We start from the raw sequence: 22,883 nt of genomic DNA on the forward strand, positions 1-22,883 counted from the left end.
GTGTAATGGGCAGACTAACAAATCAAGAGGAAGCCTTGTGTTTGGAAATGGAAATCTTCCATTTCCACTGGCTTGGCTTTCAACCTGCACAGAGGCAGATGGAAAAATCCCTGTCTTACTGTTATCAGTCCTGACAGGCTCCCTGATGGCTTCACAGGGTAGCAAGAATGAGCATAATGCTTGGGACAATGCTGGGGACACAGCACAGCAGCTTTCCCAGCTGCACATCACCCTGCAACTGGCTGGATAAATGAGCAGGACAGACAACAGTCTGACAGACATTTGTTGGGTGACACTGCATCTATGCAACAAAGTAATGTATTTGCCACTGTAGCTGATGATGGCTCCTGATCTGGCTTCTTTGATTCATTTGGAAGAAGGGAGTACAGAGTACATGAAATTCATAGTGTATCCGGTGAACTGACAGCTACTGCACCTGGTCAATTTGTCTTGATGCCTTCAACTCCACTGTCAGGCTTGAGTCAGCCTAGGGGATTCCATGTATAAAGGTACTACAAGTAAAGCCTGGAAGAGCTGCAAGTTGCATAGAACCTTTCTTCCCTCCAGATGTATGGCTGGGCTAATGAAGGGAGGTAAGAATGTGAGACCTGACGCTGTTATTTTTACATCAAGTGGTATACTCTCCTGTAACAGCAGAATTCTTCACTGACTGTTCATGGTCCAAGGCTCATTCAGTAGCATGAGCTGAATGAGAACATTTTACCCAAAGATTAGGCTTGCCAAAGGACTTGCTTATCCAGCTTGCTGTAGTTCTAAGGAAGTTTATTCTTGAATGTTCACCTTTCCTTCATGCTTTTTCTCTTTCTAAAGTGAAACAGGTTTTAATTGCTCTTTTGGTATTGAAGGAAGAGAATGCAAAACTATCAATAATACAATGATAAAATTTTAAATGGCGATATATGCAGGGGCCCTTCAATTTTCCACATATTTGTGACTGACTTTCTTTAAATAGAAAACATTTTTTTTCCTGTCAATGTACAGATATAGAATAAAAACACTTGAAAGCAAAGAGTGAAATTGGATCTCATTAAAACATGGAGTTAGTGAAATGGTGACAGATGGGCCCTGCTGGGAAGGAGAAGATCGTTGAACGAGACTGGGATAAGTTAGTGACTTTGCAATTATAAAGCATGTGGCTTTGTAATTTCTAACCCCCAGTTCTGCAAAGTAATCAGTGCAGTTGGGTCCATATGCCTGCAGGGAGGCTCATTGAGACAGGCACGAAGATCTGCATAGAGGAACAGGGGACATGCAGATATTCTAAAACACAGCTGCAAGGGAGCGAATCTCTCTCTTTTCCAGCCAAATTTTAATCTGCCCTCTCCAGAATGGAAGAACGCTTTACTGTGAAATATGAACTTGATTTTCACGCTCTCCTGTAGTGCTCACCAGACTAGGGATGGAATTTTAAGAAAAACACGACCCTTTCAAGCATTGATTGATCTGCCACTGTTAAATGTTGTCCATCTCAGTATGCCTGTGGCAATGGGTGACAGGTTTTTCTAATTATGTTTCAAAGTAGACTCTGACTTGTTTTTTATAATGTTGAAAATCTTTATCTTGACTCATTTCTGTAATAAACTTCTGGCAACAGGAAGCTATAATTTATTTACTTAGAAATTTCTCATCTCTATTATCGTAAAGATGTCTTAGCAATTCTATTTTTAGGATTGCACAAATGGGGCATAAATCCTGTTTTTCTTTTAAAGCAGATTGTGCTAGGATGTCGACCATCAAATGTGTGAGATTCGTGTCCATCTGAATGATCAGCTTGGTTTTTATTTCCAGGGACAACCTCAGCCATCAAGTCCCACCATATGCAAACCCAGACCATGAAGCAGGTGATATATTTAACTCGTTACACAATTTCTTCCATGCATTTAACAAGCTGCAATAATTCAGGGATGGTCTTCCCAGTGCACACTACAGGCAACTATTTGGTTTCAAGGCCTTGAAGCTGTGCAGCTCTTGGCTCTTTTATCTGACCATCCCTGGAAAACTTATTTTCACTTTTAAGCCAAAGAATGGCATTATTGCTGCTGATTCAAATACACACTCATAGATATCACATTTTCCTTTACAATCTGATATTTGTGCCCATTTTGTGTCTCTGTAGAGAAGTTGCCATGAGTAAGTTCAGTTTTCATAGCTGCAAATTTTCTGGTGCAGTCTAATACACTTTCATGGTTCCCAAATTTCTTTTTGATGTGCAAGTCCTTTCATGCCTTAGGGAAGCACAGAAGAAAGCATGGAAGTACTTGAAACATTAATAAATAGGTGCTGGAGGCTGGTATTATGGGCCAACTGGGTGTAGGAGGAGCTGGTGTCTTAGAGATGAATCAGAAATCCTAGGAGAGGGGGAAGGCATGTCAGGAAAGATTGGGAAGATGCAAAGCTTGAAGTGACACAGCAAGGGCAGTCACTCACAAAGAAAAATGCCTTTCCAGAAGAACTCTGAATGGACAAGAAAAGTGCAATACTGCCTTTTTCAGAACCTGAGACAAGGAAGCATGATAATACCCGGTGGAATAGTTTGGCTGAGGTGATGGATCAGAAAGTTCATATCTTTGGTATGTTACACAGAAAAAACTCAGCCAAGGTGTGAGTTAGAATTTGGATGTGAGGACACAGGGAGAATTCAGAGCAGTGGCTTGCACATGATATAGGTCTGAATTAGGAAAAGAGTGTGTTCTCATCTCGATTGAAAATGGAAGGAGGAGAATGAGATTAGGACAGTAATAATCTTCCTGCCATAGCCACATTAAGGATGAACAAGGCTAGACTTCCTCATAAAATTATAGGGTAAGGGTTGCTTGGAAGAAGATGGGATCTGAATTGCAAAGGTCAATTTGTGATTATTATTTTGATAGAAATAATAGTAAAGTGTATGTTTACATACACCCAGCAACACAAGGAGGAGGATATAGAGAGCAGGGCAATGGGCCAAAGACCAAAGATTATTCACAAAGCCTGGTTGAGGGTAAAGTCTTTTTCAGATGGGCTGTGATTGGAGGGATGGGGGAAAAACATAAAGACAGCCACAGGAACCACTAGTGAATCTCTAGACTTTAGATTTCATAAAGAATGTGCTCTTGGGACCACAGTCACCATTGAGCCCAAGAGAACATGAACGTTGTTTCAAGATACATCGGATTTTCCATGGAACCTGGAAAGGCTGGACAGTTTTGGAGAGAAAACTGAAGAAGAGGCTTTGCAAACAATGAATCCAGACTGTGTGCCCAAATTCTGATGCTAGAAAGGATCACTGCATTTTCAAGAAGAAAGAAATAGTACATTGATATGGATCTGTACTTCTACAAGACTTACTTTGTGTACCTTTGAAAAATGTGAACTACCCTAATAGCTTTCCAGAAATGTTGGCTTGTAGAAATACAGTGACTTTAGAACTGATGATCAAGCGCTTTTGGACCTCAAGTTCCCAGTTACATTAGCAATTGATCAAAGTCAAGGCAGTGAGTACAGGAAATTCCTGGTTCTTGTGAAAACCTTTCTGTTTCAGCTCAGGACACTTCCAAGAGTGTTCTGGGTGTCAGTGATAAAACACTAATAGATGCAAAATCTATATAGTACAGCATAGGATCACAAAATCCAACTAATTCAATATAGTTCTATATTTAATGTTGTTCAGCTACGGAGTAACAGCACTGCAGCATGGAAAATCACTGGCAAACGTACCGGGATATGCATATTACCCAGTATGAAAGAACCAAAGGATGAAAAATTACTATTAGACTTTGGTAAAAAGTAAGGAAGTCAAAACAAGCACAAAATTGTAGAAATACAAAACTTCATCATGGTTTAGACAGAGATGCTTTACAATTTGGAAAGGTCATCATAAACTAAAAAACCTACAGAAATGTCACTTTCTTCCAACAAGCTAAACACAAAGAAACATTTTCTAAAGAAATTGGAAGCTTCTGCTCAGTCTTTTAAAGCAAAGGAAAAACTAGCAGTTGGCAGAGAAGAGTGAAGCAAAGGGCAAAAAGACTGAAGAACAAAAGTCTTCATGGGCTGATCTTTGTTTTCCAGACTGTGTGTAAAAGCAATTTAGCAAGTGAAGACATGAACATATTTGAAGACAATTTACTTTACCAGATCAAAACTAGAAGACAGTTGAAATGGCCAGCAGACCAGTTGAAGCATGCTGATCCTGTTCTAACAACATTAAATGTTGGGTTTAGTTTCTGCACTGACTGGAGTGTATTGTAGTATCATTGATAATACAGCTCTTTTTGCATTTCCTCTCTTTGGTATCTCTGTCCCACACTGGTTTTTTGGGTTTTATCACCTCATGGCAGTTCTCACTTTGTTCTGCTTTTCACTAGTGCGAGATTACTGAGCAGGGCCCAGCTGTCTGCTGCATGGCATTGTCACGGGTCCTCTTTGTAGAAAACAGAGAAGAGGAAGCAAAATAAGTCGATGGAAGAGTTTAGCTGGGCAGAGAGATGGGAAAGGCCAACAGCTCCGACATGGTACGCACTAAGATCCAGCAAGGGGGGATTCATAGCTTGGTTGTGAGGACATAAGGAGTGGTCAGAGCAGAGAAGTTAATCTTGTCAAGGTCTCCCTTACCTTGAGCAGTTAACTTCAACTAACTTGATTGGCCCTAAGTGTTCCTTAATCTGGATTTTTTTGACACACCCACACCTGTGCCGCTATATCGACTGCCAGAGTATTTTTTTTCTAGCTCAGCTGCTTTCCTTCCCTGGAAAAATCCCAAAGTAACCTTTCTTGAGGGCTTAATTTTCATAGTAAACCACACTTAGATGAGAAACTGAGGACTAACCTTCAGCACATCCAGTTGGACTTGGAGTTCTTTTTCCACAGGCCAGCATAATTCCACAGATTCAAAATACGTAAAACAAAGTACAAGCCACATAACAAACCTAAATGCCTGGGATTGCTGTTATCCAACCTGCATTGCTCAGATTCCAGCTGCTGGGACAGGGATCAAGGCACTCCACTCAGGGGCATTGGCAGCATTTGTGGTACTGGAAACCACTCTTGGCTGCATGTCTGCTTTGTCTACCTGCAGGACACGTGTCTCAATGCTTTCTCTCTCACTCTCTTTGTGTATTTACACCTCTAGATGGGATTCCTTTTCCTTCTGGAGCTTGTCTCAGTGGGAAGGTTGTCTCAGAAGGAAGCTCCCTCCCCTGCAGGGAGCTGCTGCCTGCTTCTTCAGTTCACTTCTGATTCTGTCACTCCTACCCGAACCCGGGGGTGACGCCTGCCCCTGGGAAGTCCTCTCCAGCCCAGTTAGCTTCACTTCAGCAGGCTGAGCTGACCTGTTCTCTCCCCTGCCTTTATACCTCCTTAGCTGTGATTCAGATTTGCTGCCAGCTTCACTAAACACTCTGGTCTCCATAATCTGGGAGTACCTGAGCCTCCAGTTTTGTTAAACCTTTATAATGTGGAAAAAACCTTACTCTGAAAAAAGCTGCCAGTGAAACTTGTCTCCCAAATTTATGAACCTACTTTTTGTTCTATGACTTCCACTGAATCTCGTTCTTACAGCTCCTTTGACCAGCACTTTGCCTTCGCATGAAACCTTCTCATGGGGCTCTGTCTTATGGGGTGCCCAGGATGACTTCGTGGAGATTCTGTAGTCCAACCCCCCTGCCAAGGCAGGGTCACCTGGAGCAGGTTACTGTGTGCGAATAAGGGAGCAGGAATGCGTCCAGGTGGGCTTTCAATGTCTCCAGACAGGGAAACTCCATGGATCTCCATGAACAGCCTGTTCCAGTGCTCTGCCACCCTCAGTGTAAAGAAGTTCTTCCTCCTGTTTCGGTGAAACTTCTTGTGTTTTAGTTTATGGCCACTGCTCCTCGCCCTGTGGGCAGGCACTAGAGGAAAGAGTCTGGCACCATCCTCTAGGCACCCATCATTAAGATACTTATGTGCATTAACAGGATCCCCTCTCGGCCTTCTCTAGACAAAACAGGCCCAGCTCCCGCAGCTCCCTCATTAGAGAGATGCCCCAGTCCCCTCAGCATCTTTGTGGCTACCCATGGGCCCTGTCCCGCAGCTGCTGGTCCCTGTGGTGTTTCCCCTGAGAGACGCGGGTTCCTCAACCCGGCCCCGCCGCCACTCCCGCTCCCCGCAGGGGCCGCTCCGCCCCCGCCCCGCCCCGCCCCGCCCCCGCCCCGCGCGCGTGCGCCGCCCGCCGCCGCCGCGCAGGCGCCGTGGGGGCGGGCAGAGGGTCCGGAGCGGGACCGGCGCGGCGGCCGCTCCCGGCGTCGTTCGCAGCGGGGCCCCGGCGCGGCCAGGGGGATGCGCCTCCGCCCGGCCCGGACAAGGGGACGCGGGTGGAGAGACGCCGCGCGCCAGGCCGGGCCCCCGGCTCCCCGCTGCCGCTCGTCCCGCAGCCCCGCGGCCGCGGAGCTCGGGGAGCGCCGCTGACCGGAGTCGCTCGCTCGGGCCCGGCTGGTCCCGCGGCGAGGGAGGGAGGCAAGGAAGGAAGGAAGGGGGCGCGCAGGTAGCGGGGCGACCGCGCCCCGGCCCGAGCCCCCGTGGGGGCGGGGGCCGTCGGGGCGGCCCGGCCTCCCCCCCGTCCTCCCTTCCTCCGGCACCCGCGGGGAGGATGGTGATGGTGCAGCCGCCCGCAGCCCCCGAGGCGGGCCGGGGCCGCCCTCCGCAGGGGCTGAGGGGATGAACCGTGCCCCGCCGGGGGGTCGCTAGCGGAAGGATGACCACTCCCGCCCTGCTGCCGCTCTCCGGGCGGAGGCTGCCCCCGCTGAACCTGGGGGCCTCCTCCTTCCCGCACCACAGGGCTACCTTGAGACTCTCCGAAAAATTTATCCTGCTCCTTATTCTTAGTGCCTTCATCACCCTGTGCTTCGGGGCGTTCTTCTTCCTCCCCGACTCCTCGAAGCACAAGCGCTTTGACCTGGGCTTGGAGGATGTGCTCATTCCCCACGTGGACACCAGCAAAGGGGGCAAGAACCTCGGCGGCTTCCTCATCCACGGGCAAGGGCACGACGAGCACCGGCACAGGTGGGTGCCTCGCTCGCGGGGAAGGGAGCGGGACTGGGTGACAGGGAGATCCCTTAAAATGTGTGTTTCCCGTGCTGCTGTCCCTCCTCTCACCGACATCCTCCCAAACGGGTATCAACTTCTGAGCGCTAGCCTTGTGTCCTCCAGCTGCCATATGTAACTGAGGCTCCGTGTTGCCTTCTCCAGTGTGAATTTAGCCTTCTGGCGAGCTACAGCTGGGAGGGCAAATATGAAGTGTCCTCCAGTGGCTAATTTATTTTCTCACCCTAGCCAATTCCATGCATCAGCCATGGAAAGAAGGGGGTTAAGTTATGGCATTTGTGGAGGCAGTATAAGTGACTGAAAAACTGCCGCATCTCTTCTACAGCTATTATGTGCTTACTCAAAACAGCTGCTTGTTGCTGAATAGTGCACAAGAACTTTGATCTGAAAAAGACTTCATGCTGTGATCCAGAGGCTGTCAGCCTATGACGTGCAGGACACAGAACCAGTGCAGATGGCACAATTGCCTTTTTCTGGCCCTTAAAATCACTTGCTCTAATGTTAATCCAGACGATTGAAGGTGCCGGTGGCTGAGTTTCCTTAATTGTATTTGCCAGTGTAAAGAAATTACGGATAGAAAAAGAGTATCACGGGTAGATAGGCTGTATCAACAGCTTTTGGGGGGCCACCTAAAGCTTTGTGTGGTGCACACCTCTAAATGTTCAGGACTGGATCGTGTGAAGTTAAGCATTCAAAACGGAAGTAAAAAACCTTAAATCGTAATTATACAGTATATTTGCTTCTAACATACTTCAGTTGCTTAAATCCTATCCTGCTGCCTGGATCTTAATGAGGCTGACAGATCTCTCTTCACTGTCAAAGATGTGTTAAAATATGATGGTGGGTGATAAAATACCTGCTTTTCCATACTCAAATTAGTAATACAGGGGATTTTAAAGAAAGGTTACTTATGCTGATAGCGTTCCTTTGGAAACACCTTGAAATATATCTTACTGGCATAAGAATTATTTAAAGGTTATTTGTATGAGATTAAAAGGAGAGGTTTTAATTTACTTCTTTTTATTAATCTGTTATGAGTTATAAAGAATATGTGAATAAAGAATACTATGGTATTTTTCCTTAAGGCACCTTTGCTGTTGGATGTTTTTGGGCACTTAAGTTGAGCCCTTTCTCCCTATCTGAGAGGGCACAGGTACTTAATATTTAACAAGGACTTATTTTGTCTATGGTGTTAATTGCTGGTGTGGTTAAAGGCTGCATTAAACGTAGGTTTAGACAGTCTCTAATATGCCTTTGAAGTCTTGTCTTTCACTGTGAGGGTTTATTTCTTTTTGTATGTGTGTGTGATCTTATTTCTTAGCTTCCCCAGTCCCTGTGGCACATGCAGTCAAAATCAGTTTCTAAAATATAGGACAGATGAAAGAAAAAGAAGAGTTCAGAAATGTTCAGAACTCCAGCTGTGGCTGTTGTACCTTGTGTTGTCCAGTAGATGGGCTGTAGAAAAAAGGAGTCTGTTGATAGTGATAGTTCATATTCTTTCCAGGTTCCCTCTTTTAGTTACTGAGGCCACATCTTTAGGAATGAAGTACTACTTTTTTGTGTGTCATGTGTAGATAAGCAGTAGCTTACAACTGTCAGAGCTAAGTTGTTCGGGATCTGTTCTTAAACAAAGTGGTTATCCTGACATCAGTTAACTGTCCTATGGTTCCTGTATTTCTATGGCTGTGTGTACCTCCCACCTGCCCTCCATCCAAAATTTCCCTGTCATCTTCATTTTTTGAGTTATCTGTGCAAGAATAGTTATTATTCCTGTGTTTTAGCTTTGCAAAACAGGCATGTCTTAACTACTTAAAAGCCTGCCTGTTTACCTGCTTGTAAGACCCTTGTGTGAATGTCACAATATGCATTGTGAAGCAAGGTTATGTGCTTTACTTTTGAAGCAACTTTGGCTGATCATCACAGTTTTATCAACAGACTATTTCCCATCAGCTTGTGGCTAATGTGGTTGTTTACCATAATGGAAAACACATGCTGCCATTTTCATTGCAGAGTTCTTGCTCCTGGATTGCAGGGATATTGACAGATGGTATTTTGAGAAAGTGTAGGATCTTCAGTGGTGAGCTCTGGATTACTTATTGTTGCTGTTTGGGATGGAAAAATTTGTTCTGCTTACTATCAAGAGGCAAAGTCAAGCATCAGCTACTTTGTAAGTGCTGTTTTTTTGAGTGAGGCAGAGGAGTTAGGGTAGAAAAGGTCAAGAGAAATTAACCTAATCCTAATATGAAGGAGGATGCAGTCTAAAATGTGAAGGGTGAGGGTGGATTGACAAGCTGTTTCCAGAAATCGAGGGGCTTCAGAACTCATTGGATCAAAGGTCATTCATATGAAGTATACACTTGATTATGAAGTGACAGATGTTTTGTTTAGTCACTAAAAAGGAAAGTGTTTCTTCTGTGAATGCTATTGATATCTATCAAATGATAAAACATCTTATTATACTGCTACCTTGGTATATAGGCTGTAATATTTTAATGCTCATTTTGCCTTTCTCAAATCTTTAGTTTTGTAGGCTACTGGAAAATATTTGTATTTCTGTCTTCTAGAAAAATGCAGCAGTGATGTAGGTAGAAAATCATTGTAAAAACCATGCTTTAGAGTTGGGTGTGCAAACAATGGTTCCCACTGGACTTTCTCTGTATTCCTTGCATTGCTTTCCCACCTCTTCCCCTGGGCCCCCTTGACATTCTTGAGTGCTTTTATTTTTATTGTTACAGTGGTTACCCCTTGCTGACATTAACTTTACATCTTCCATTAAATTGTTTTCTTTACTGCTCCTGTCTTTTGGTTTCCCCTGCCAGGCAGAAAAATTGGGTGGGGGTAAAGCCCTACTCCCTTCCTGATGGTTTTAAATATTTATTCAAGAATTACAATGTTCTTGCCTATCTCCTGAGAAAAACACATTTCTTCTAAGAAGGTGGTTAAAATCTGGAGTAAAACTGCAATTTGTATTTGGGAGATGGACGGGCTGTATTGCAGGGCAAGTCTCACTTTCAGCTGTTCATTTCATCTGTAAGCTCTTCCTGCAGGGTAGTGCACAGGGAATGACTGAGTAATGTTGGGAAGGTGTACCACAAATTTTTGCCTTTGAGAGGAGGGAGAATGGAAAGGATTAGTCCAGGACTTAGGAAGATATGTGCATACACATATCACACTTTTAAAAAATCAATTTCATTTCCCGAAGATGAATTTCTTTCCATTTCAAATAGGATATTGCAGAGATTCTGCAACGAGAGCTGCATGGTTTTGAAGACACATCTTGCCAAACAAACTTGTGTAACACTCAAAATTTGTTACATGATTTTAGATAACTGTAATTTTCCCCAAACTTCTGCATCTCTTGCCACACAAAGATACTTAAGGTGTTTCTTACTACTCAGTTACTTTTCAAGTATCTGTGGTGTTTCATTCTTCAGTACCAGATCTAAAAGATAGCTCTGGAAGTAAACCAAAACATTCCTATAGCTTCTTTGCATCTGATGCAAATGAGTGAGAATGCAAATGCCCTGTAATCTCCTTGATTTCTCAGATTTTTTTAAAAATAAGATTATCTGCAATATGTAAATTGAGAAGACTTGTTTCTTTAATGATCTGTCAAAGCAGCTGCTCTCTGTGTTACTTGACAAAAGCTAAGGCCGTTTCTGTGGTGAAAGTGTGTTAATCTTAGAGGCAACGAATAATGTAATTTTATGAGCTAATAGCTACTTTGTAGCAGCACTTGGACTGCTGTTGGGCAAACAGTTCAATCCTTCAGAATTTGTGAAGATGTATCTTCAGCTCCTGAATTCCTGTGTATCACTTCAACTCAAAATTTCTGTCTGTGCTTGGAAAAAAACCTCTCCAACCTTCAAGTCATCAGGTTGACAGCAGCTGCTGCTAATACGTGTGCCCACCTCAATGGCCTTGGCCTCTGTGTGGCAGTGGGTATAGATCAGTTTAAATCATGCTTTTGACTCTGTTTCTGGAATGCTGAGGATTACTGACTGCTGTATTATGCAAAGATGGAAGCTCTGCAGTCTGATAGGATGAGTTGTGGGTCAGCAGATGTATGGCAATAGCCTAAAAGTGCTCTTTCTTCTGTTGCTCAGTATGTGGCTGTCTCTACTCTTAGGAGGTGAAAGTAACAAAAATTATTCTGAGGTGCTTTTGGTCTTAATTTCTTCTTCTAATTTCTGCAGTTTTTAAAAAAAGAAACAAGAAAAGCTTAATATGCGGATTTTGAATCCCTTTATCTTCTCTCATCTATATTACTTAGTTAGCTATAGTAAAAGTGGGCAGAGGAGATAATTTAGCTTTTATTACTCAGTGGGATCAGTGTCTTCTGTCGTCCTCTGCCATGCCATCGAGTATAAAAGTGCATAAAACTCTTTGCTCTTCCTCTCCAACATTTCTTGAGGCGCAATTCATTAATGAAATTAAGAGTACTTGCTCTTGTGATTCAGGAAACCTGTTTTTTTCCCCTGAAAAATCAGGAGCCACTCTAGTGTCTGTACCCCAGCTCCTATTCCATTCAATTTTTCAGTGGATGAGATTGAGCCTTTCTTTGGAGCAGGCTCCCCACAGCCTCTCTGAAATGTGGGCACTGATTTTAAGCTGAGATGCCTGATCTAGAAGCAAGGATTTTCTGGAGTGCCACTTTCAGGAAATGCAAGTCCTCGTGGTGACATCTCTGGAGCCAGTGAGGGCAGGATATTGAGTTCCAAGTCAGGTTCAGAAACCTCTCGCATGTCTAGGGTGAAGTTGAGGTGTAACTGCATGGTGTCATCTTCAGCTGCTGAAGCTTCTGCAAAGAGCACTGACTCTCTTTATTTGAAGACTTTTCTTAGCTAGACTTTTTAGTAGCCACATGTTATTCTTTTCTCTGGAGCCTGTGTTGAGAAGAGACTTGAGAGATGATGCTGGTACTTGAAGAATTATGGGAGTTTGGTGTCTTCTGGAGTGCCCACATTATAACCTTAAACATAATTGGGATTTTTCCCGAAGTTGCACTGGACAGTGGGAGAGGTGCCCTCTTGGATTATTTCTAAGGTTCTGCTGAAATTAATGCTTTATGTTCTAGGCTGAGAAATGCTTTCAGCTTTGAAATACAAAATGCAAATTTTAGACCATCTGTTTAGATGTCCTCCCTCCTCCCCCCCCAATCTGCTGAGCAGCCTACATCATATGTAGAGTGCTGCTTTCTTCATGTTCTCTTGCTGTACTCCAGTTAGTCAAAGTATTTCCTGTATTATGAAAGAGAGGAGTTGAGTGCTGGTATTCTCCAATTCTTACCCTTTCCAGTAAAAAAAAAAAAGTTTGAACTTGTTGGTTTTCTGCATGATCTACACTTTGTCGACATGATGGGAAACAATCAGGCGTGGGAAAACTGCAGAAAGCCTGCTGGCTGGATTTATGCCAGCTAGTGGGTGGAAGGCAGTAGCAATTTGGTTCATTTGGAGTTTTGTAGATTAAAATCTCAGAAGAACTTTAGCATAAATGTGGGTTGCTTGATGATGGTAGCAGTGCAGGCAATAGTAAGCAGTATGGCTAGTTGTGGGCATACAGCACTACAAGAGTTCCCCCATCTTCTGATTCTTTCAGTTTCCTGTAGTAAATACAAACATCTCGATCCTACTGGGCTAGTTCTGAATGATGGGTTTTTTCTTCCTTACAGCAAATATTACCAAACTTGTAATTAGTTTTAAATCCATGTGTGGTATGTGTACATGTTTTCATAACATTTGAAATGAGGCTGAATATGGGCAAAGAGGACAAAATTTGTAATGCCCTTCTTCTTATGACCATCCCTAAGAAGCCTGTAAAATTCTAAACATGGTCAGTGCTTTTATTCCACCATCCTTCACTTTTAATTACTGCAGCTCTCAGTGTTGAGAAAAGTCTGGTCTCATGGGTAGGCAGTTGTTTCTCACAGTAGTTATTCAGGCTAACAGAGTAGGAACTTGGGGACACATGTTTGGGTATAGCTTATGGGATTTGTTCTTTTCCCTTCATTTTCAGCTCAAGTGAGTGCTGTCATCTGTCTTAATTCAGTAACTGGATCATCACTTTTTTACTGAATTAAGAGTTCTGTTGTAAGTAAACTGTGGCCAATAAGCCAGTAAGAGGCAAGAAAGGGAAAAAATAAATGCCTTTTTCCTGCCACCTCAAACCTTGAAATAAAAATTCTGAGTGCTCCAAATGTCCTGTATGCCTGTAACTGTTTCATTTAGATTGAATACATGTGTTCATGGGGGGAAAGATAGGGAAAAGTTGTGATGACTAAGTTCTTGTCATATGTTTGCTCATAAAATTTGTAGGCTTTTGATTCCTTTTGTCTTTATGTTGTCTAATGTAATGCCCAGTATAGAGCAAATTATGTAACTTCATCTATTCACTGAAGGATGTGGAGGTTCTGTGTTATTTTTCAGCTCTACAAATACTTAATGATAAATAGTAAGGGAGATAACTTTCCCTGGTAACTTCCATTCCTTCCACGCTTGTTTTTTAGAGTACCTAACCAGGTACACTAGCATTTCTAAAATTTAAAAAGAAAAAAAAAAGCTGAGAAGATAGGTTAAGAAGTAACCTGTAATATTCTTTTGTTATCTAGAGACTAGTTTTGAAAGGTCTTTTTAGCCTTGGCTTGGAAGCCAACAAGCTTTATGTGGACATGCTGTGGACACATTCTAGCTCTCACTGATCCTTTGCTGTTCTCTATTCCCTCCTTTTCCCAGTCAATCAGCAGCAAAGGGTGACCTGTTAGAATTACATTTCTCTATCTTGTGTGTCCTGGTGCTGAGGGAAAGACCTTAATTGGGAGCTGTGCTGAAGGAAGGATCACAGAGCCCAAGAGTAGCTTGAGATACTTCTGCTGCTGCTAGTCAGTCTGCACAAGTGTAATTTTGAGCCAGCCACAGCATGAGTCTTCTGTTCTCCACTGATTGTTAGAGAAGGGTGGTTGGAAATGAATGCTGTGGTAAGGAAAACCTGGGTTTTGTGGCATAGCAGTAGCAATGGGATGTGTTTACTGAAGTAGTAGAGAACATTGGGACAGAAGGCTAAAGGTCATTCAGGTTTGAAATACAGGGGTGTGTTAGTTCTGTTTCTCAGAGGATTTATTTGCCCAAACATTGAATCATATTTGTCATTCTGTCTTGCTGCCTTTGTTCTTTTAAATATTCTTATGATGCACACCTATGAACTGGATTACCTTGCATATTGTATTCAGCATCAGTTTGGTTAATGTTTGATGTGCTCTGTTACTTGTTAGTTAACTCTTAACCCACCAGAGGATTTTGGAAGTGCTTCCCCAGCTCCTCGCAGCAGCACTGCCATTGCAGCTTCCAGTGGCCAGCTAGTTATTTTCTGTGGTTCTATTTGAGAGAGCAAGTTTGAGGTTTTCACTAGGCTTAACATTATGTAATCTGATCAGTATGGCATGAGCAAAATTACAGTTTTAAGGGAGTGACGAAAGTATTTTCTTGCTATATAAAGCTCTAAGAGCTCCTCAATGAGATTACTTTGTGTCTGTTAACACCAGCATGCAGAAGTGTCAACTTTCACATAACTTTGTTTGGTTTGGAAGGTATCTGAAAGAACATCAATTTTTAATTCCCTTTCCAAAATCAGGGACACCTTCCACTAGTCCAGATTGCTCAAAGCCCCACACAGCCTGGCCCTGAACACTTCCAGGCATGGGGTATTCACAGGTTTTCTGGACAGCTCATTCCACTGCCTCATCACCCTCACTGTAAAGAATTTCTTCCTAACATCTTATCTAAACCTGTTTCAGTTTAAGGCCATTCTCCCATGTTCTGTCTCTACACGCCCGTGTAAAAAGTCCCTTTCCAGCTTTCTTGTAGGACTCCTTTTGGTACTGGAAGGCTGGTAGTTGGTCTCCATGGAGCTCACTCCAGGCTGAATCAACCCCAGCTCTCTCAGCCTGTCTTCATAAAGAGCTGCTCCAGCTTTTTCTGTATGCTAGTACCCATTTGGAAGTCATTTGCATGATGACATTTATTTCTGCTGAGTTTTAGCACTGTTCGCAGGTCAGCAAGGCATCTGAAGCTTGCACCAACAAGCTGTGTAAGTATTTTCTCAGTAATTTGTTATCATATCTCTCTGTGACCTGCTGACATGTTTTAAGGCTGAAGTGTACCATCAGGCCACTTAAGAGCAGGTGACCATCAGTGGTAAATCAAACTAATCCAATTTGCTTTTTATTGGATCAACCTGAATGTACTTACAAAGGGTGAGAAAAACATACCATTTGTGGGAGCAGTATATCCCTTAAATCCTTCAGTGGGAATCACATCTTCTTGCTTTGATTGTCCTGCTGGATAAACAAACCTATTGGTGGTGAATATACAGCGTTGTATTCCTGGTTTAGGTTTGTTAGCAAGTAAGAATAGCTTACAGCCATGTGCTGTTTCCTCAGCAGATTTTTCTGGGTGTGTTGCTATCTTTACCAGTGTATTGCATTTGGAGGGCTATTTACTGTTTTCCCAATGCAAGTTAGAAGATCTGCTTTTGCTCCAAAATACTTGCATCCTTTCTGCAGTATATTTACAGAATCGTAATCCAGAGCTGACTTTCTGGACCACAAACTTCCTGTTTGTTTTCGTTCCTTTTATGAAATAAAATTTACTGTGCACTTTAAAAATAAAAATTGACAGAAGACCTACCACTCTCTTGGGTTGTTTGAGGTGACAGTACAGTAGTGGGAAAGATGCTTAGAGAAGAGGGAGGTTATTTTCCTGGTTAAGATACAATATTTCTCCCCCCCCTCCTTTTTTTTTTTTTTCTCTCACAGAAAGAAAGTGTTTTGTCTTGAAAAAATGATACCATGAAGTAGCTTGACTTAGAACTGTGTTTCTAGTGACCTTTTAAATCTCTTAATCAGTTTTATCTTGGAAACACTGATGACTATTTAATTCTAAACTTAATAATTGCAGATGATGCAAGCATGTGTCTGTTTTTCCAGTACTGTAATCACACATCCTTAGTTTCCTAAAGGCATCTGTTCTGTTGTCACTGGCTTCTATTTGAGTGGAAAGTGTTCTCTAAGTGATTAAGTAACACATGTAGTGAATTCTGAATTGCACTGCACAGTGTTCTGAAGAAGAAAATATTGCAGAGGTGTAAGAGGCTCTTTGCATTCTGGAGTTCTGACGCTATAAGGAGTATAATGGAAATTCAGATTTTTAATTTGTGAATAAATCTGCCTTCTACAGACAGTGGAATCTATGACAATTAAAATTTTAATTGGTCTGTAATACAGACATTTTCCAATAAGCAGAAAAAAATCAGAACCAATGGGAAATAGTGCAAGCAATTAAACAAAACTTTAACTTCAGTTTTATCACTGTCTTTCACATGATTTTAACTGGTTGTTACTGTGAACTGTTCTGATTTAGATACTTAAAAACAGTCAAGCTGGATCTCCTAATTGTTACACTTGTTAAATTGCTCCAGATCTGTGCAGTGAAAAGTTCAAAAAGCTTCACCATTACACCTGTTTTTATGTGAAATGAGTTACTTTTTCAAATTCCAGATGCTGGAAGGGAACTTAACTGCTCTTCAGTAGCTGTCACACTGATAACTAAGAATTTTTTTAGTTTTGTATCATGTCTGGGAGCTTTGTCATTTTGAGGGTCTGATAGCTATGGAAGGATACCAAGGTATCTGTGTGTGTAATATCTATAAATTGCCCAGTGAGGTGGATAATCAGTTGTCACTGCCATCATTTCAGTACTTGAATGTGACACTTCAAAGCCAATGGCTAAGGAGATGACTGATACTGTACTGGCAGTTTTTATGAAAACTTCTGTATGAACTTGGTTCAGTATTTATCTGAACACAATGATCGGAAATGATTCAGAGTTGTGTTGGTAACCAAAGGAAGCTCTTTTGTGAAAATAAGACCAAAATCCCCTCAAACACCTACCCAAAGCCAAACAATAAACCCTGCCATCACTCCATCCTTCTTGGTATTCCTCAATGTGAAAAAGATTCCAGGTTCTTTTCCACCAGTTTTTTTTTTGTTGGTCTTTCTGACTAGCCTTTACTTAGCCCCATGTTGGCATTGCAGTGTTTGGCAGCTGCTTGCTGGCCAGACTAGGCAATGGGAACAGTTTATTGACTCACTAAGCCAGGAGCCTAATGGTAACTTTGTTCTTGTGTGTGTTGGTGAAACAATGGAATTTTTGTGATTGTGTTATAAACACTCCATGTGAACCCCAGGTCCTTAGTTTCATCCAGGTTTTATACATCTGTGGTCTTTTGATATGTTTGTTTTGATTTCCATAAATCACTTGAGCACTAATTTTATTCAGATGGATTTGCTGTTGCAGTTATGCATCGTCGTTTGCTTGACACCCTGTCTCCCCTCTTCAGACATAATTTTCTCGGAATAGCATCTGGCCATCACACTACAGTGGGACTAGATCATCCAATCTACTGCTATTACAAAGAAAAATGAGGCTTGACATATTCGTGTCAATTTGGCAAAATGCCTGAATCATTATGCTCAATGAAATATGTGACATTTCAAGTGGGAATGTAACCTGCAGGAGCTCTTGCTGGAGAAACTTGAGGCAGTGCAAGGAAAATGCCACCCTTACTTGGGCTGGGAGGTTCAGATACTGACACAAGCCACCTGATCAGTACCCATCACAAGATTGTGATTTAGTCCATTAAGGTATTTAATTTCGTTAAACATTTTTCAGTCTCTAGAATTTGGTGGTGGTGATGATCCTGGGAAAATTTAAACAACCTTTTGAGTTTAAAAGGAAAAAAAAAAAAAAATCCAAGGAAACATCTATGGAACTTCCTTTCGTACAGTAACAAGTTACCAACTAGCAACTAGCCCAAACTCCAAAGCAGTGTGTGTAACTTTTTAGTCAGTTGTAATTGCTTGCTCTTCTTTGGTTCTGTAACAAATTTGTTTTGAACCTTCATGGATTCATAGTGTGGAATTTTTAGGAAAAAAGCAGCCTGTGTAATATTGCCTAGTGTTTTACTAACTAGAAAATATATGGAAGCATAAAAAAATTTAGCTACTCCTTAAATATGATACTTAACAAATTCATTTTTCTATATCTGAATTCTTTTAAGAAGAAAAAATTCCTGGAGCCTGTACAGACTGTAAGTAGAGTTCTTCCAAGCTGTCTTAAAAAATTGCCTAAAACTCCATCAGCCATAATCTTGCTCTTTCTAGCTTTAAAGTGTATTCAGTAATGCTTAAAATAGAATGTCTTTTGAGATTTAGAAACTCTTATATTTACATCAAACTGTTCAAACACATTTGTGGCAGATGGTTTTTGGTTTTGTATTTTATTTTCAGTTTGTGCTCTACCTTTCCTTATTATAAAATTGTTCACTTATTTTTAGTAATTTGACCCTACTGCTTTTAGTTCAGTGCTCAACAGTTGAAATAAAACAAGGCAGTGAAGTGGCAAGGGCTTATGCAGTGGCTCTCTAGTCCAGAACTTCTCAAATAGCAGCATCATCTTCTATTCTCTCTAGAGATGGAAAAGCTGGGAAGGGAGGAAAGGATAGGAAGAGTTGGATTGAAGTGTAACCCAGAAATTTTTCTTGTATTCCTTTATACCAGTGTCATGGGGTGACTTTATGATGCTGAATTGTATCCCCATTCATCTGTTTAGCCTAGAAATAAGTTTTGCACCTTTAAACTAGATCTGAGAGTGAAGGGAGGGAGAAGGGGAAGCAGTGGAATGTCTGAGGTGGCTGTATTCAAAAACAAAGGGATGAGAGCTTCTGCCAGCTCTCTTATGGATGGTATTGTCTGCAGCATGCACAGCAGGAGAGGGCTATCCGTTGCTTTTAGTTAGTTTTTTTGCTAGCTGAGGCAGAGGAGTTCCCCAGACTGGCTTTTCTTTTTCTTGGAACTGATGAGCCTTGCTTTGGACCAAAAACCCAGAAAAACAATGGCTGTAGCCCACCGGTGCCCGGGACACAGCGTTTTCCAGCATGGGAGGGACAGATCAAAGACTGAGCAAGCTGGGCCACACCCCACAAAAAGGACTCTCTTCATTTGCCATCTCTTCAGAAAAACGAGAACTTGCATTGTTTAATATTATTCATTTTTCCATATTTTGAGTACTTTGCTAGTTAAACAGGTTTTTTTCCCACTTTTCTCAGTGGAATTTTTTTTTCTCCTGAACTGGGTGAGGGAGGGGCTGCTTGAATTTGCTTTCTAGAGGGACCTCTTTGGAGGTTTGCTCCCTAAATTTGCCTTAAACCAGGACAGCTATGCTGTTTTTCACATCACAACCTTTGCCCCAGCCTTCTTCCTACAAAGGCTTGGTGTGGTCCTGAAATGTGTTATGGTGATGGATAGGTAATACTGCCTCTTTTAACCTGTTGATAATGACTGAACTTTAACCTCTGAAAAGAAGAAATTAATAAAAGTCTCCATAAAACTAAAGAAATCCTCAAGAAAAGAAGTTACATTAGGCTTTGACACCAGTCTTAAATACCAAGTTTTGTGTTATTTATTTTGCCCCATACCTTCTTTCTGGAATCCAAAATGGTGACTGATGTTGACATAATATTTATTGGAGATGGAATAAAACTTTCAATTCTTAGTCTGAGTACTTAATTTTGCAGTGTATTTAGGATTGGAAAGAACTTCTAGCTAATATTATCTTCCATGCAGGACACTGGCTGCAAGGACATGACCTTTTGCCAGACCATTAGTCTTGAGAAATAGAGTCTGTCTTTAAAATTCCCATGGGTGAGTGTTCGGCATCTTCTACCATGCACGGAGGTTCTTCAAGCAGGAGATACACAGCAATTATTTACTGGCTCATGCAGAGAGCCTAGCCAGTTAGGCAATTTACTGTGGATTAATGTGCTTACCAGCTCAAGGAGTCCCTGCTGGCCTGGAAGGTACAAGGTAGGAAAATACCAGCCTCCTTTGATCTTGAAGTGGATTGATTCTTGATCTTGCTGAGTCAACATGTTCCAGCTCCACTTTTTTTCTCAGTTTTTATGCCTCTTTTATTCAATATTTTTCTCTTGAATTAAGTTAGTGTCTCATCAGTTATACTCTTTTTCTTAGCTTTTGTGGCTTACAGTGATGAGAGAATCCTCTTATAAGGTACCAGTTTATTTTTGGAGGAGCTCAGCCCAAGCTCACACTGGATTTTTGGGTAGTAAAAGAGTACAATTCTTGGTTTGGTGATCTTGGGACTGCATGCTTGTTTACTCTGGACCAGTGTATTTGAAACTATTAGATCAGAACTCAAAATAAACATGACTGTTGCCTACAGCCAGTGAAGTGAAGGAAAGGGTTGTGGGTCTTTTTCCATTTCCAAAACTTGCATTAGTCAAATTGACAGTGTTATCCTGCTTGAGTAATCTCTTTCTTAATTATGTGCTGTTATAGCGTGGATGTATTTGTTAGTGAAATGAACTATTTTTCATGAATGAGGTAAGAACATTGCCATAATAATTTTAAGTAATGAAACAGATTTTAATTTAATCTTGAAGGAGTCAAATATGTAACTACAACTATCCATGAACTGCACTTTGTTGTTGGGAGTTCAGGAAGTTCTATGTGGTAGTGGAGGAAGAAGGAATTAGACTTTACATGCTGGATGCATGTTATTTTATTCTGCAAATGAACAGAGGAAGACAATGCTGTGTACTATGTACTGTTTCTAAAGCTCTCTGAAAAACCTGAGATTCTGTTGTTGAACACAATTCAAAGATCAAATTATTGAGACATTTTATACCCCCAGCCTCCCATTGTTCTAGATTCATGTTTTGGGCTGTGGTACTTCTGTGTGTTTTCTGGTTTGGTCAAGAGTAGTTTGTGTCCAGCTCATCTGCTGCTGCATACATTTAAAGCCTGTATATGTAGCTTGTAAAACATGTTAGTATTAAAAGTATTTCACTGATACTGGAAATAGCACTGATAGATTTAAATCAGCATTTCATTGCATTAGCTTAATCTGTTAATATTATGATAGGCTTGTGAAAACCCCACGTGGTAGTTCGAAGTGTACATATTGCTGAAACATTGCTCATTTGCTGTATTTTGTTTCCCTTCTTGTGTCCTGACAATATTTTGATTGCAGATACACATGAACAAAGATTTGCTCAGCAATTCCCAAAGAATGCCAAGTCATCTTTGGCGAAATTATTTGTAATGTGTTAAGAGTAATTTACACATCATAGTTTCTTCTCTTGTGCTTTTTCTTTTTGCATTCTGTGGTGTTTACTGTCACGATGCTACCTACCATCCTTACTTGTTTATGGGTCAGTGATTCCTTAGACTGCATCCTGGATTTTGCTAGCTGAGATGGCTGTCAACAGTGTTTAGTCATTTGGGAAGACATTTCAATTGGGAAGGTATCTTTTGCGGAGTGAAGCTTATCATTCATATTTTGTGCAGTTTGCTCATGGAATGGAGCAAATGAACAAACTCCTGCATAATTTGTGGCAATGATATTCTTTATCTATATTCTTGGAAGATATTTGGAAGCTATTTGGATGTGATCTTGGGCAACCACCTCTAGGTTACCCTGTTTGAGCAGTGGGGTTGGATCAGATGACCTCCAGAGACCCCTTTCCCCCTTAACCTTTCTGTCATTCTGTGCCAAGGACTGTGTTCTCATCTGACATGCAAATACCTTCTTTTCCATATTTATAGATGTACTGAGTAGTCTGAGCCTTGCATTGCTAGGTTTTTTTGGATGGGGAGTTACTAGTGTTGCTTTTCTGGCCTTTTTGAAAAGGAAAAAAACCAACATCCACTTATCTGTCTCCTGAATCAAAATTGCGTATTTTATTAGCAGTGGGGATTATTGTCATGTGGAAACTTATTAAAAGCACCTGGAAGGCTAAATAATTTGTCATATAGTTGCCTCTTATCCTCTGCTTTACTGACAAGATTAAAGAACTTTGGGAGTAATGAGATAGAGTTTTGCTCTGTGGAAACAGCGCAGATTAGACCGTACGTCATGATTTCCAGGTATTTTGTTGCTCTATCTTTAGTTACTGTTTTGGCTGATTTGCTAAGTGGAGAGGTATAAAGCTTTGGTGTTCTTTCCTTCTGACTAGTCCCAGCAGTGCTGAATGTGAGAAGAACTCACATTTCTGTTTTAGTTAATGCAGCATACTGTTGAGTATATCCACACTGCAGCCTATGCCATTTTATATGAAAACCTTCTGAATCACAGTGTATGTACTATATATGTATGTGTGTGTGTGTGTGTGTATTTCCACCCTGAAACAAGGACAACTGTGTTTAACAGCAGAACATTGCCTGCAGCTCCTGTTCTGTCAGAGCTTTTCTCACGACATGTCACGTAATACCTTCTGGAAACTATTGATATTCAGAGACTGAGTTCAAACTAAATTTTTGGGTTTTTTTTGTTACTGTTGCTGCCCTGTAATTTATCCAGTTTCTGCAGAGCAGGGCTACATTTTAAACTGCTGCCACGTTGAAGGAAGGGAGTGATCCTGCCAATCTTGCACTGCAAGGCTCTGTGTCTTTCAGACAAATCCAGTGCTGCTGCTGTGCCACAGCCAGGCAAATTGAGTAGCACTGATGCTGTGTGAGCCAGGAGGGTTGTGCATAGTGGTGTCCTGGTGGCAAGAGGAACAAGTCAGGAAAAATTGTTCTAGGCCTGTGTTTGGACAGAGCTGCCCACCCCTAATAATAATAGTGTTGATTCCCCATTGCAAAGAGCTTGTCTCCCTTTCCTATGGGAGATCCCAGGATAGTCCCCCTCCTCTTTCTCTGCAACCTCTGCCATACAACATTTCAGTGCAGG

The 22,883-nt window shown here is 41.7% G+C and overlaps 1 protein-coding gene across 1 annotated transcript in view; it reads left to right on the plus strand.

Moving 5' to 3' along the window:
- Positions 1–6,216: 6,216 nt before the first annotated feature.
- MAN1A2 (mannosidase alpha class 1A member 2) overlaps positions 6,217–22,883 on the plus strand; it is a 130,444-nt gene continuing 113,777 nt past the window's right edge. Inside the window, exon 1 of the mRNA XM_054653295.2 lies at positions 6,217–7,038. Within this exon, the coding sequence (XP_054509270.2) occupies positions 6,731–7,038 (308 nt within the window). The 5' untranslated portion in view covers positions 6,217–6,730. The remainder of the gene's footprint in view (positions 7,039–22,883) is intronic.

The sequence above is a fragment of the Agelaius phoeniceus genome, chromosome 2, assembly GCF_051311805.1.
Source record: "Agelaius phoeniceus isolate bAgePho1 chromosome 2, bAgePho1.hap1, whole genome shotgun sequence".
Lineage (NCBI taxonomy): Eukaryota > Metazoa > Chordata > Aves > Passeriformes > Icteridae > Agelaius > Agelaius phoeniceus.